Raw genomic sequence first — 13,843 nt, 5'->3', positions numbered from 1 at the left:
TGCTCTTGGAATATGGCTGGGTTCGTTTGGTGGCCTGAACAGTAGACCCCAGGGGTCTGTTACTTTTAAAAGGTTAGAGTAACGTGTAGTATTTATACTAATGTAGATTAATACTCAGATTGTTACTATAACTGTTTCACAGTGTGCTAAAAAGGAAATGTCTGCAATTTACTTTTTAAATGTGGGATATTTTTATTAAAGCAATTCAGCAGGAGGAATGCAAAAGCAGGTTCAAATAATTGGCCACCGCACTTATCTCTTCAGTGTAGGTATAACCAGTGATGGGAATAACGGCATTACAAGTAACGGCGTTACTTTTTTCAGTAATGAGTAATGTAACTAATTACTATTCCTATCGTTACAACGCCGTTACCGTTACTAACAAGAAAATGCGGTACGGTCGCGTTACTATTATTCAACAAACTGGCGGTTGAAGCTGTGTTCAGCTTACAGCACCTTATATCAGTTGCACTGAAGTAGCTGTAAGTAATCTGGGCGCTACAGCTTTAAGCAGCTGTGCGCGCTCCCGCGGACGGCAATCACGATCACTTTTTGGCACAACACCTGGAGCTAAGGGGGCAAAACAATCGCATGAGTGCTGCTGTTTGACTGAGGAAGAATAAAGTAGTCATGGTAAGCCAATCACATGACCACTTCAAGATTACAAAGCAACAAGGTGATATATACCAGTTTTTGAATTGTGTTGATAGGCCACGTAAAACCAGAGTCATGATAAACAATATAGACGCGGCGTTTTTTCCTGAATAGTTTTGTCATGTTTAGACGGCGCTAGCAACCACTCTCTGCTTATGAGCAAAAAATAAAAAAACAAAACAAAAAACAGCCTGTTCGTGTTGGTGGAAAAATGTACCATGTCGACCAATCAAAAAATGATATGGCAACATGACATTTGGTTTAGGAAGAGGGGGAAGTTTTAGAAGTGACGGCAAGAGAGAGAGAGAGAGAGAAAGAAAGACAGCAGAAAAAGAGAGAGAGCGAGTTGTGAGATGTGAGAGATTTGTGACGTTTAGCGTGTTTGGAGTGTGTAGTTAATGTGTTGTCTTGTGTAGTTAGTGTGTAGTGTTGTGGATAGTTTTGTGTTGTGTGTCAGAACAAGGAGGCGACTGCTGAAAGAAAACAGGAGGAGTGATACACCTGCTGTTGTCAGACCTGCAGGTATCAGGCTGTGATGTTCTCCTTTATAGTGGACAGAAATTATTTTTTTGGAGTGGCACAAATAATTTGTGTGGCATCTTATTTAATGCAGAGCAGCTGATTGTTATGTAAGTAGTTTGAAGTGGTTATTTTAAAAAAGGGTAAAAGATATATGGCTGCAAATAATTTGTTGTTTGCAAAACTTGTGCATATGATTTTAAAATTGACAATTAATATTTGCATTTAAAGTTATGAAATATGATTCAATTAACATGTTTTTACAGTAAAAAATATAACTTTTTCTTCTCGGATTTTATGTTTTTTGTCTGATTTTAGATCAATTGTGTTAATACAGTACATCAAAATGAAAACATAACTGTAAATTCAGATATTTGAGGTTGTGCTGAAAAGAATGATACCAAACAAGCTAAAGTAAATAGTTTTTAAAGGTGAAATGTAGAGGTAAAATCAAAAGTAGTCAAAAATGGCCAATTATAACCTGGACCCGAGAGGGTTAAACATTTTTTTTAAAGTAACACAATAGTTACTTTTCAAGTAATTAATCACTTTTAGAATCTTGTAACTCAGTTACTAACTCAGTTACTTTTTTGAAGAAGTAACTAGTAATTATAAGTAATTACTTTTTCAAACTAACTTGCCCAACACTGGGTATAACCCATTAGGAGAGCAGCCAAGTCCAGTAGGAAACAATGGAAATGCAAATCCTCTTGAATTTATACTATAACACAACAAAAATAAACAGAAAAAAGTCAAAAATTATCAATCAAATTGCTGAGTCCACAGACTGAATCTTCAGATGATGGTGTCTGCTCATCGCAAGAACTAGAGGAAGAAACAACTCCAAATATTCCTCGGTACCCCCTTTTATAGTCATTTGTCCATTTGCGTACCCCTCACTCCCCTCCTCTCTCTCTCCCTCTCTCTAGACATCCAATCACAGCTTTTGACATACAATCACTCAATGTCAGTCTCTCTGAATTTTACCCACTTTTAATGAGGACAAAGGTTACTTCATTAATATGAATTCATCTTTTCTATTTTCTGCTTTAATATGAAAAGTCAATAATTCCATCACATATGAATGTTCAGTTACATATGAATATTCTCATTTCATGTCTCGTTCAATTTATGCTATTTATCTTCAGTCAGATTTATCATTAGCTCAATCTCACATGAGCGTCCATTTCAATATGATCTAGTTTTAATTCATTTACAAAGGAATATTTTTTGTCGCTTTTTCTCTTAAAAACTCTTTGTTTGTCAATCATAATATACTCATTTTTTTTTTAAATTAAATCATGCGTATTAAAGTCAGACATTGTTTAAATATTTGCTTAGTCATTCTGACCAAGCACTAAACACCTCAGACAATGTCTGAGCAGTGTGCTATGTTTGCATTTTTGCATTCTCCACTGGTACAAACAAACCCAGCACAGAAGCACACACACACACACACACACACCAAATAATTATTTATTTATTTATTTTCATGATGGTGATCGTGGAGCACCCTTCCCCATCATGTTCTTTTTCGTGTTCCTTTCTGGTTTCAGTAAGATGATATAACACTTTGGAAAAAAAATGCAAATCAGCAGTCCAAAACTGGAGGCAAGAATAGCAAATATTTCTACAGCAACACTGAACTTCCCTGGAGAGCTGACATATGCTGGAATAAATGTGATCCACACTGCACAGAATATCAGCATGCTAAAGGTGATAAACTTGGCTTCATTGAAATTATCAGGCAGTTTTCGAGCTAGAAAAGCAAAAATGAAACACAAGACAGACAAAAGTCCAATGTAGCCAAGCACAGCCCAGTAGCCCAGAGATGTGCCCAGAGCACACTCTAAGGTGATCTTGTCTTTAAATTCCTTAAAGTTTTTAAATGGAAAAGGAGGCGAAACTGTTAACCAAATGATACATATGATAACTTGTATAAGAGTAAAACTTGTAACACAGAGTCTCTGCTGTGTAGGTCCAAACCATTTCTGAACATTACTACCTGGACGCGTTGCCCGGAAAGCCATTAAAACAACCATTGTTTTCCCCAGAACACAAGAGATGCAGAGCACAAAGGTGATCCCAAAAGCTACATGTCTCAGCATGCAGGACCATTCAGAGGGCTGACCAATGAATGTCAGAGAACACAGGAAACACAATGTCAAAGAGAAGAGCAGCAGGAAGCTCAGCTCAGAATTGTTTGCCCTCACAATAGGAGTTGTCCTGTATTTGAAGAATATTAATGCCACACCAGTAGTCATGCATGTTCCAAATAAAGATGCAGCAGTCAGGAGTGCGCCCATAATTTCTTCATATGACAGAAACACTGCTTCCTTCTTTATGCACGTGTCTCTTCTTTCATTTGACCAAAATTCAGGGGGACATCTCAAACAGGTAACAGAATCTGCAAATTAATGTTAATGCAATGTTAGAATTCTGGGGATTTATTAGATTTATGCGTTTGAATCTACTTTACAACATATTATACTCACTAGCACACTAACTATTACTCTACATTGGTCAGGCTACTGCTAATGCTGCACAATGAGAAGATGAGAAAAAATGTGTCGACAATGCTTTTGTGCAGTCAATATGAAAAATGGTAAATAAGTAACTTCAAACATCATTGGCCATGTTTCAGTAAAACTGACACTGATTCTGAACAAATTACATGCTGTGGTATATAGCAACTGGTGCTGGAACAACAGCATCAGTTCTGATAGACAGGGCATATTACAGCCTGTCCCACACTGCTCAGCCGTTCTTTTTTGTCATCTTAAAAAAAAGAAAGAAAAGATATAGAAAAACACAGAGGTTTGAAGCAGGGAGTGTGCTCATATTATTCACAGTAGGCTAAAACAGCCCCATATCTCACTCTTTGTTTGCTTTATTTATAGAAAGAAAGAGCATAATTACTAAAATTTCTGAGGGGTTTCCTCAATTTTGCAAAAGAATGAAAAAATATACTGGAACATGAACAGTCATATTGCTTGTAGTTCATTAAAGTTCTAAAGTTTTTGTGGAAATATTACTCAACCTGTAATGTTGCTGATCTCTCCCTCTGCACATCTTATACAGTCATAGCAGCAAACAGGCCTTCCTTTCTGGAGAACTTTACGTGTTCCTGGAGGACATTTCTCACTGCAAACTGACACAGGCACCTGTATGAATAAATGTACAATAATAACCATGGGTAAACTGCATGTATGATTATCTTTACAATCCTTTCTTAATTTTGTATGCATGAAATTCAAATGGTTTAAAATAATAACACCTGATTATAATTAATTCTTTGTTCTTGATAATCTTATTATTTGTATTTATTGTTTATTGATCACTCACCTGCTTTGAGTTTCTTGCCCAGATTAAAGAGTTATTTTGCAGAGTCAGCTGTTTGTCTGGAGGAAGTGATGCATCATAAAGACCAACTGTGACAAACTCCACGATGCCGTTTTTTCTTGGCTGCCAGTTTATAATTTCATACTTTGCTGCTGGATCTCCATTCTCATCAAAGTAAACCTCATCTCCTTCTTTTGTTTTGAAGTAAATTTTTAGTATGTGCTGCAAAATCTAAGAACACAGGCAGTCTGTTAATTTATTGAATCCTATTTTGTAACACAGACAGCACAACTTCTACTTTTTGTTCAAATGTAACCTCACCATGAATGGATCTAGCTGCACATTTTTCTCACATGTTTTATTACAATTGAGGATATTGTGAAGTGCATGGGCCACTGCATACACTCCTTTATAGACATTGTTAAAGATAGGCATGAGTGACATATCAGTGAAGCTGTTTTTAACACCAGTAAGATCTTCATGTCCGGTACACTCTCTCGGATTTTCTGCTGTTGACTTCAACTCCTTGAACTTACAGTTAAATAATGCCTCCCAGAACTCAGTAAACAATTCATTATTAGATGAATTAAGAAATTTCACATCCAGCATAAACTCCTTCAGGCCAGTGACATGTGATTTGGGAATGGAAAGACCAATGGAACCATCCAGTATGTGATGTATATCCATTTCAGCGGTTTGAGAATCAAATATCCAAGACTCACTGCCTATCCACTGATAACCAGTCAGGTTGTTGAGAGAAAACTCATGTAATAGCACATCCATATCAAAGTGGGACAGAAAGCCAATAATCACCTTGGAGGTTGAAGCTTTTATAATGTCAATGATCTTTTGAATTTTTTCATAGGGATCTGTCCTAAAAAAAGATACAGAATATTCCAGACAGATGCCCAGCTGCTGTGCAGTTTCTGTGAATGTGGCTATGCCTTTATTTCCATAATCATCATTGGTTCGAATAGCTCCAACCCAAGTCCATCCAAAGTACTTTACTAAATAGGCCAGGGCTCTGCTCTGGTAGTAGTCACTGGGTATTGTTCTGAGGAAGGATGGGTACTTGGTTTTGTCACTGAGACAAGCACATGTGGCAAAGTGGCTGATCTAAAAGAGAAAAAAAAAAAGATTATAGTCACACTGACCATTAAAAATAGAAAAAAAAATGTTGTACACATCCACATCTAATTTCAGTTTTCACCGTGTTAAGCACATTATATCCCCGCAAAGAGGCCTATATAAAATGGATAAATACACAGACAGCAGAACATTTAAAGAGTCACATTTGTGTTTCCAGAAAAAAAACTATTTTTAGCTATCCTACCCACCATTGGTATATAAAATGGCCCAATTACGGTAGCTATTGCCATGCAAGGAGAGGAAGAAGTCTCTCCCATTATAGCCTGCACTTGTGCTGGTTTGGTACAAGGGGCCTCAGGTGCTGTGGAAACAATTTGATTACCATTCATCAAGGCTAGTGCAACTTTTATGCCTTGGGCAATGGAACCACAAGTATCATACATTTTATAGCCCAGAGAGACTCCTGGCAGTAGGTCTGTACTGTTATTAATCTCCTCAATGGCAAAAAGCATAGCCTGGGCGACCTGGAATTCCCTGAAATTCAAACTTCATTCAAACAATGAAAAAGTTGACATAAAGACAATAGATTACTAACACATAAAATACTGAAATCAGTCAGTTATTTGAATATAGAAAAACAAGATAAAAGCAAGGAATAAAAGGATGAATTGTTTTATGTCTTAGATCATTCATCCGTTGTAAATTTATTTTTATAATGTTATTTACCTCGTGCATTGAAGTGGCAGTGGTTTCTGCATGTAGGTATCCTTTCTGTCATTCCAGCTACTGTGAAAAGAGAACATCCCCCCCAGTATAATGTCGCCATCCCTAGATAAATGAGGATTCTCAGGATCCCCTCTTCGTATGCACACAGGTTCTTTAGCCTGAGAGAAAGATGCCACCAGTAACAGTTGGAAAAGTGCCCACCCCTGTTCTGGCCACTTCTGTGTAAATGACATGCTGTCTGTAAAAATTAAACCACTGGGTGGCATTGCAAGTAACCTAGTCTAAGTGAAACATGCAGACTTTATTTATACATTTTGAAGCAGCAAAAATGAATAACAGAACCGTCATGCTTCTTCTATGTGGAAGGAAAAGGTGGGGCCAGAGGAGTGGCACTGCAAAACACTACTGAATTATTGTACATATCCTCTCTGTATTACCATGCCCATAAATTCATTGTTTTCACTTTTCATTGATTCAGATGAAATATAATATTTATCATTTCAATAGGTCCATGTAGACTCAAGAACAACAGACTTTTGTGAGCCTGATAAAGTTAACCATATGATTCCGTTTCCCTTTTGACATTTTCAATTGGTTTTTCAATTATTTACACAATGGGCAAACAGGAAGAAAAAAATCAGACATGTTTTTATTCTGGTTTATACAGCTTTTGAGGAGTGAAGCTGTTCAGTTCACTTCAGTTTAACTCAGTTGATACCTATTTAGTCTCATTCTTAGCTTGATGCATTAAATTTTGTAATCCCAAAAGGTGGTTTCTGTTCAGTGGGAGAAATGTTTCGTCACTCATCCAAGTGACTTCAGTCTCAGCTGACTGCAGGTTTCTCCAACCTTATAAACAGAAATATGGGTGTGCTATGGGTTCCCCAGTTTCACCTATTGTGCCCAATTTGTACATGGAAGAAGTGGAAAAGAGGGCTTTGTTATCCTCCCCTAGAACACCACCAAGTCATTGGCTCAGGTATGTGGATGACGCCTGGGTGAAAATCAAATCTCAGGACTTACCACAATTCATGGATCACATTAACTCGGTGGACCAACACATCAAATTCACCAGGGAGGATATGAAAAGTGGCAGGTTAGCCTTCTTAGACTGTGAGATTTCCATCAGTAGTGGGGGGCATTTAAAGGCTGATCAGTATCATAAACCTACGCATGTGAATCAGTATTATATATATTTTAAGGTTTGACTCTCATCATCCACTGGAGCACAAACCGGGTGTCATCAGGATGCTACAACACAGAGCGAACATCATGGATGTTCGTTGCCTCATCCTGGACTGAGGTGCTGACACTCACCAGTCCCCGGCCTCCTTCCTTCCGCTTAGCATCCAGCCTCGGGGTGCTGGATTTGGGGTGAAACCCTCCAAGTATGGTCAGAGGTTTCCTGGTCTTGATGTCAGTGGCTTCTATCTCCTCCTTTTGCCAGTTTTTTATCCCAGGAGGGTACCTGATCACAGGCAGGGCATAGGTGTTGATAGCCCGGATCTTGTTCTTACCGTTCAGCTGACTCCTCAGGACTTGCCTGACCCTCTGCAGGTGGTTGCAGCTTTCCTAGTGGCCTCTTCATGGTTCCCATTTGCTTGTGGGATCCCCAGGTACTTGTAGCAATCCTCTATGTCTGCAATGTTGCCTTCTGGTAGTTCGATCCCCTCAGTTCTGACTACCTTACCTCTCTTCGTTATCATCCGACTACACTTCTCTCGTCCGAAGTGGCTGTGCATTCCGATGTCATTGCTGTATATCCTGGTGGTGTGGATCAGTGAATCGATGTCTTGTTCACTCTTGGCATATAGCTTGATGTCATCCATGTATAGGAGGTGGCTAACAACTAGTCCATTCTGTAGTCGGTATCCGTAGCCAGTCTTGTTAATGATCTCACTGAGAGGGTTCAGGCCTATGCAGAACAGCAGTGGGGGACAGAGCATCTCCTTGGTAGATACCACACTTGATAGTGACTTGTGCTATGGGCTGGAAGTTGGCCTCTAGTGTTGTACGCCACATCCCCATTGAGTTCCTGATGAAGGCTCTTAGGGTCCTGTTGATCTTGTATAGGTCGAGGCATTCCAAGATTCAGGTGTGGGGCATTGAGCCACCAGCCTTCTTGCAATCAGTCCAGGCAGTGCACATGTTGGTCAGCCAAGTCTTGCTGTCTCGGCTGACTGCTCAGTCTACCACTAGCTGGTGTTTTGCGCCTCTGGTTTTCTTGCCAATCCCTTTCTGTGCCCCACTCGTGATTGTATCTTTCAGGTCATGTGCCAGTTCATCTTAGCCGCTATGATGCGTGCAAGGAGCTTCCATGTGGTACTGAGGCAGGTTATTGGCTGGTAGTAGGATGGGACCGGCCCCTTCTGGGGGTCCTTGAGGATCAGGACTGTCTGCCCTTCGGTTTTGGTTTTCTGGGTGTCTCTCATCAAATAGCAGCTTGTTCATTTGTGCTGCCAGACGCTCATGGAGTGCAGTCAGCTTCATGGTTCAGTAGGCGTGAACCATGTCGGGGCCTGGTCCTGTCCAACTCTTCATACTGGAGACCCTGTCTTGGATATCTGCCACTGTGATGGTTACTGGTCCCTGTCTCAGATCCCCTAGCCACTGAGCGTATTATAAGTTGTGCCCTTCTCCTATATGCTCTTCCAGTATTGTTCCGTCTCCATCATCCTATCTTTCAAGTCAGTTCCTCTTGCACTGATGTCTTCTCCCTGACCTGTCATCCTGGCTACCCCTTGCCATAGCATGTGCTTTGTACCTCGTCAATCTCTAATGGTAAGTATGCGGTATGCTTCCTTAGCATTATTCTTATAATTCTCAATTCTTTTATTTTGCTTTGTTTCTTATGTTTCTTGTATTTTGCACACCACTGTTCCTTGTGAAGTTTGCACACAAGAATTTCACTCACATGTACAGTGTACCAGTAATGTGATGTGAAAATAAAAGTGACTTGATTTGATCCTGGACAGGCAGGAACGCTGGTTTGAGTGGGAAGTCAAGGGAGGCCATTTACGTGAAAAGGGAAAGACCATCTCTGAATAAAGGAGGGGGTACATCTTTCACCATCTTACAATGCTGTGATTGCAGCCATTCCCCAACTTTCATGGCCATTGATCCTTGGTCTTTGATCAATGGTCTTTGATCAGTAGTTGTTGATCAATACAATTTTTGTAATAAACCATCAAGATTTCTATTGGACCCTATTCCCACAAGACTGCTCACAGAAGTCTTACCACTACTTAATGCTTCAATCTTAAATATGATCAATCTGTCTCTATTAATGGGCTATATGCCCTAGTCATTTTTCAGGGCAGTAATTAAACTATTACTTTAAATGTCATCACGCAATCATTTGAACTAATTGAATGCCAATCTCAAGCCTTTCTGTTTTCAATTATTTAAAAAAGATTAGTTGTTAAACAGCTAACTGATAATCTGCAGTGGGATAGTTTATTGAAAGAGTGTTAGTCATGTTTCAGAACTCACCACAGTAAAGAAATAAACTTCGGCTCCGGGTGGCTTCCCATGATGCATGTAGTGTTTTTTCTGCACACACCTTTTTTCACTCACTATGTGTTTATATACCACTCTGCATTTAATCATTAGTTAGAATGAATCTCTGGCTCTCTTCCACAGGTTGTTTGTTAAAGAGTGTTTTTTCCTTATCATTGTCACCAAGTGGTTGTTGAATTGCTGGGGTTTTCTCTCCATTATTGCAGGGTCTTTACATTATATTATATAAAGTGCCATGAAGTGACTGTTGTTGTGATTTGGCACTATATAAATAAAACTGACTTGAACTGAACTGAAGTTTGATACATACACAGTTTTGGAGTCTGTCATTATTCACTTTTTATAGGTGTGCAAAATAACACAACGCAACATTCAGAACATTCAGAATTTAACAAAACTTTATTTGTACAAATATTAATTTAGGGAAAAACAATGTTAAAAAAATCAGCTGAACTTTTTACATGGAAAAGAAATTACAGATTTTGTTGAGAATATTTAATATGCGATATACAGCTTCTAGGAAGGACCATAGTTGTTTGCTTCTTTCTTTCCTTCTTTCATGTAGTGAACCAGCATTTGTTTTTGAAATAATTAATTGGTGTGTTTTCTTAGATCTCAGTGGATTTTAATTATTTGAACAATATAGAAGGGACAGATTCAATTTTGTTGTTTTTTTTTAGCAACCTCTCAGATCGTTCTTGAGGTCCCTTTACTCATCAGGTGTTTCTTTGTATTGTTTTCAGGTTTTAATAACATAATGTAACACTTTGGCAAAAAAATGCAAAATAACATTCCATAGCTTGAGGCCAGAATAGCAAATATTTCCACAGCAACTGTGAATTTCCCAGGAGAGCTGACATAAGCTGGTATAAAGGTTAACCACACTGCACAGAATATTAACATGCTGAAAGTGATAAATTTAGCTTCATTGAAATTATCAGGCAGCTTTCGAGCTAAAAAAGCAAGTACAAAACATAACATAGCCAGCAGCCCTATGTAGCCTAACACAGTCCAGAACCCTACAGGTGATCCCAGGGCACATTCAAGTATAATTTTTTCTTTGTAGTAGTTCATATTTTTGTAGGGGAATGGTGGGTTTATTGCTAACCAAGCTATGCAAATCAAAATCTGTATGAGAGTGAATGTTAGAACACTCAGTCTTTGCTGTACAGGCCCAAACCACTTCTTAACATTACTGCCTGGAAGTGTAGCCTTGAATGCCATTACAACCACTATTGTTTTCCCCAGAACACAAGAGATGCAGAGCACAAAAGTTATGCCAAATGCTGTGTGCCGTAGCATGCAGGACCATTCGGAGGGCCGGCCAATGAAGGTCACAGAACACAGGAAACACAGAGTCAAGGAGAAGAGCAGCAAAAAGCTGAGCTCAGAGTTGTTTGCTCTGACAATAGGAGTGTGTCTGTATTGGAAAAATATTAGGGCTACAGTCATTGATATGCACGCACCAGAGAGAGAAAAGGAGACCAACAGTATACCCAATATTTCTGTGAATGTGAGGAACTCAATAGCTTTCATTTCACACTTATTTCTCTCTTCGTTGGACTTGAATTCAGGAGGGCATTTGTCACATTTTACTGCATCTGAAAACATAAATATCTTCATGATGTACAGCACATACATCTTTAAATAGACCAGTAAAGTGCTGGCAGTGATTTTGCCCAACAGAAACACAATGAGCACAAGAGTAAAGGCTAGAAATCCAGCTGTCTCACTTGTTGTGTTGCTGAACTCCCCATCAGCGCAGGTGATGCAATCAAAACAGCAGATTGGCTTGCCCTTAACAAAAGCCTGACGGGTCCCAGGCAAACAACTCTTACTGCAAACAGACCTTGGCACCTGCATTATAGTGACAATATTAAAAACAAATTACTTCCAGATTTACAATTGTATACATTTAGTGTGATTGTAAAACATCAAGCGTCAGAACTTTAGGGTTAGAAAGGAAGAGTATTATCTGTGTTGTTTTACCTCGAAATTCTCTCCTGCCCAGATGGCTCTCACACCGGCTTTCATCTTAAACTCCTGACCCTCAGGCTGGGCTGCATCATAGTAACCAATTGTCTTAAAAAGTATGTAACCTTTTTCATCCATCTGCCAGTTCACCAATGCATAACGTGCCACAGGTTCACCTAACTCATTAAAGAACACTCCTTCACCAGTCTTAGTTGTAAAATTGACCTGGGTTAGGTAATGCAGTACCTACAGACAAACACTAATGTTATCTGACTATGTAACAATAGTCATTAAAAATAACATTTTGCATTTAGGCACAGTACTTTGTTTTTATGTTTACCTGCCATGGTTGTACATTTTTCGTATCAGCACAAGTATTGTTCTCAAAAGGCTCCCTTTCATCTTTGCAAGTAAATAGCATATGTAGAGCATGAGCAACAGCATACGTGGCTTTGTACACATTATTTAGCAGGCTGGCATCTGACACATCTGTGAAACGTGTCTTCACATGCAGGAGAGACTCCTTTCCAGTGCAGGCTATTGTCAGATCTTCAGCATGAGTCTCTGTTTGAGGAGACAGGATGCACCTGAACACTGTCTCCCACAACTCCACAAGGCCCTGATTCCCCGGTACGGTGGAAGGCCTGCTGCTGGCTAGGAACTCTTGCAGTCCAGGAATGTGAGCATTTAATGCTGCAAAGCCAACTGCCCCCTGAACCACAGCGTAATTTACTGGAGAGGCAATATAACGGTATGTGATCCAGCCTTCACTCCCAACCCACTGCAGGCCTGTCACGTTCTGAGCATGAAGCTCTTTAAAAAGTATGTCAAGGTCTGTGCCATCAGCAAATGCCACTATTACCTTAGAGGTGGATTTCTTTATAATATTTACCACATCTAAGAACCACTTCCTTGGATTAGTTCGGTAAATGGCAACTGAGTACTCAACACACACACCTTCCCTTTCTGCTGCTTCCAAGAAAGTGGCCATACCACCATTCCCATAATCATTATTAGTTCTGATAGCTCCTACCCAGGTCCAGCCAAAATGTTTCACAAGCTTTGCTAATGCTTTGCTTTGGTAAATGTCACTAGGTATGGTTCTAAAAAAAGAAGGATAGTCTCTTCTGTTGCTAAGACATGCACAAGTAGCTGAATGACTGATCTGGAAAACAATAACATAGTTATTGAGCATTGAAGACATTTAATGAAGATTACTGCATCTCAGGAAGTTTATGTGTGCATAGAGCATGCATGCCCCCAACACTCACCACAGGTATATGGAATGGTCCCATGGTCCGTGCAATGCCTATCGTGGAGGTGGATGTGGTTTCTCCTATGACAGCATGTACGTTGGAAAGTTTGTTACAGCTTCCTGCTCCACTTTCATATCTATTCATCAAGTTTAGTGATGCCCTAATGGACAAAGGTATACTGGGGCAGGAATCAAAGATTCTATAACCAAGTGTCACTCCTGGCAGCAACTCTGAGCTGTTATTAATTTCTTCTATAGCAAACATCATAGTGTACGCATACTGAAGCTCTCCTGGGTCCAGTCTGAACAAAGAAGAAGGACCAAAGTTTTCATAGCAGAAATAAGGAAAGATGAAGATTATATTTAAAATATAAACAAACAACCCATATTGGAATAGGATTTATAGATAAATTATTTCATCCCAGTCTTACCCTTCACACTGGATTGTTCCTGGATTGACTTCAAAAGTTGGATAAACAGTGATGGGGTTCTGATGGAAAGAAAAAATTCCTCCAATGTTGATTTCTCCCTCCTTAGAAAACTGAGACAGTTCTTTTGTCCCATAGGTGTGACACACAGGCTTCCCTTCTCTCACAGCCAGAAGGGAAAGAAGTAGTAGGTTGGCTATCAGCAGCATAGTTCCTCAGCTGAATGCTTCCTCACAAATGCTCAAAGATAAACCTCCTTAACACTGCTTTTAATATGACTTTTATGTCACAAAGCCACAGGGACTTATGGGTGACAGCTGTGAATATTGTCTTTGTC

The 13,843-nt window shown here is 39.4% G+C and overlaps 2 protein-coding genes across 2 annotated transcripts; both read right to left on the bottom strand.

Moving 5' to 3' along the window:
• Positions 1-2,663: 2,663 nt before the first annotated feature.
• LOC100708128 (extracellular calcium-sensing receptor-like) lies at positions 2,664-6,465 on the bottom strand. The gene is made up of 6 exons (XM_019367263.2): positions 6,331-6,465; positions 5,853-6,150; positions 4,837-5,631; positions 4,519-4,746; positions 4,214-4,337; positions 2,664-3,580 (listed from the first exon to the last, which is right to left on the bottom strand). Exons 1-6 carry the CDS (start codon positions 6,405-6,407, stop codon positions 2,664-2,666), a joined length of 2,439 nt encoding a protein of 812 aa, XP_019222808.2. The 5' UTR covers positions 6,408-6,465.
• Positions 6,466-10,455: 3,990 nt separating this feature from the next.
• LOC100707858 (extracellular calcium-sensing receptor-like) lies at positions 10,456-13,361 on the bottom strand. Its single transcript, XM_019367459.2, has 5 exons — positions 13,095-13,361; positions 12,164-12,988; positions 11,839-12,069; positions 11,583-11,706; positions 10,456-11,450 (listed from the first exon to the last, which is right to left on the bottom strand). Exons 1-5 carry the CDS (start codon positions 13,344-13,346, stop codon positions 10,537-10,539), a joined length of 2,346 nt encoding a protein of 781 aa, XP_019223004.1. The 5' UTR covers positions 13,347-13,361; the 3' UTR covers positions 10,456-10,536.
• Between the last annotated feature and the right edge of the window lie 482 nt (positions 13,362-13,843).

Source organism: Oreochromis niloticus, linkage group LG14 (assembly GCF_001858045.2).
Source record: "Oreochromis niloticus isolate F11D_XX linkage group LG14, O_niloticus_UMD_NMBU, whole genome shotgun sequence".
Lineage (NCBI taxonomy): Eukaryota > Metazoa > Chordata > Actinopteri > Cichliformes > Cichlidae > Oreochromis > Oreochromis niloticus.
This window is presented reverse-complemented; position numbering and strand designations above follow the sequence as displayed.

Coding starts and splice junctions, on each gene's coding strand:
- LOC100707858 (XM_019367459.2), bottom strand. CDS start 13,346: ATGATGTTTGCTATAGAAGAAATTAATAACAGCTCAGAGTTGCTGCCA. Junction 12,989..13,094: donor GACCATTCCATATACCTGTG/GTGAGTGTTGGG, acceptor ATTGTTTTCCAG/ATCAGTCATTCAGCTACTTG. Junction 11,707..11,838: donor GGGCAGGAGAGAATTTCGAG/GTAAAACAACAC, acceptor ACTATAATGCAG/GTGCCAAGGTCTGTTTGCAG.
- LOC100708128 (XM_019367263.2), bottom strand. CDS start 6,407: ATGTTCTCTTTTCACAGTAGCTGGAATGACAGAAAGGATACCTACATG. Junction 5,632..5,852: donor GGCCATTTTATATACCAATG/GTGGGTAGGATA, acceptor TTTCTCTTTTAG/ATCAGCCACTTTGCCACATG. Junction 4,338..4,518: donor GGGCAAGAAACTCAAAGCAG/GTGAGTGATCAA, acceptor TTATTCATACAG/GTGCCTGTGTCAGTTTGCAG.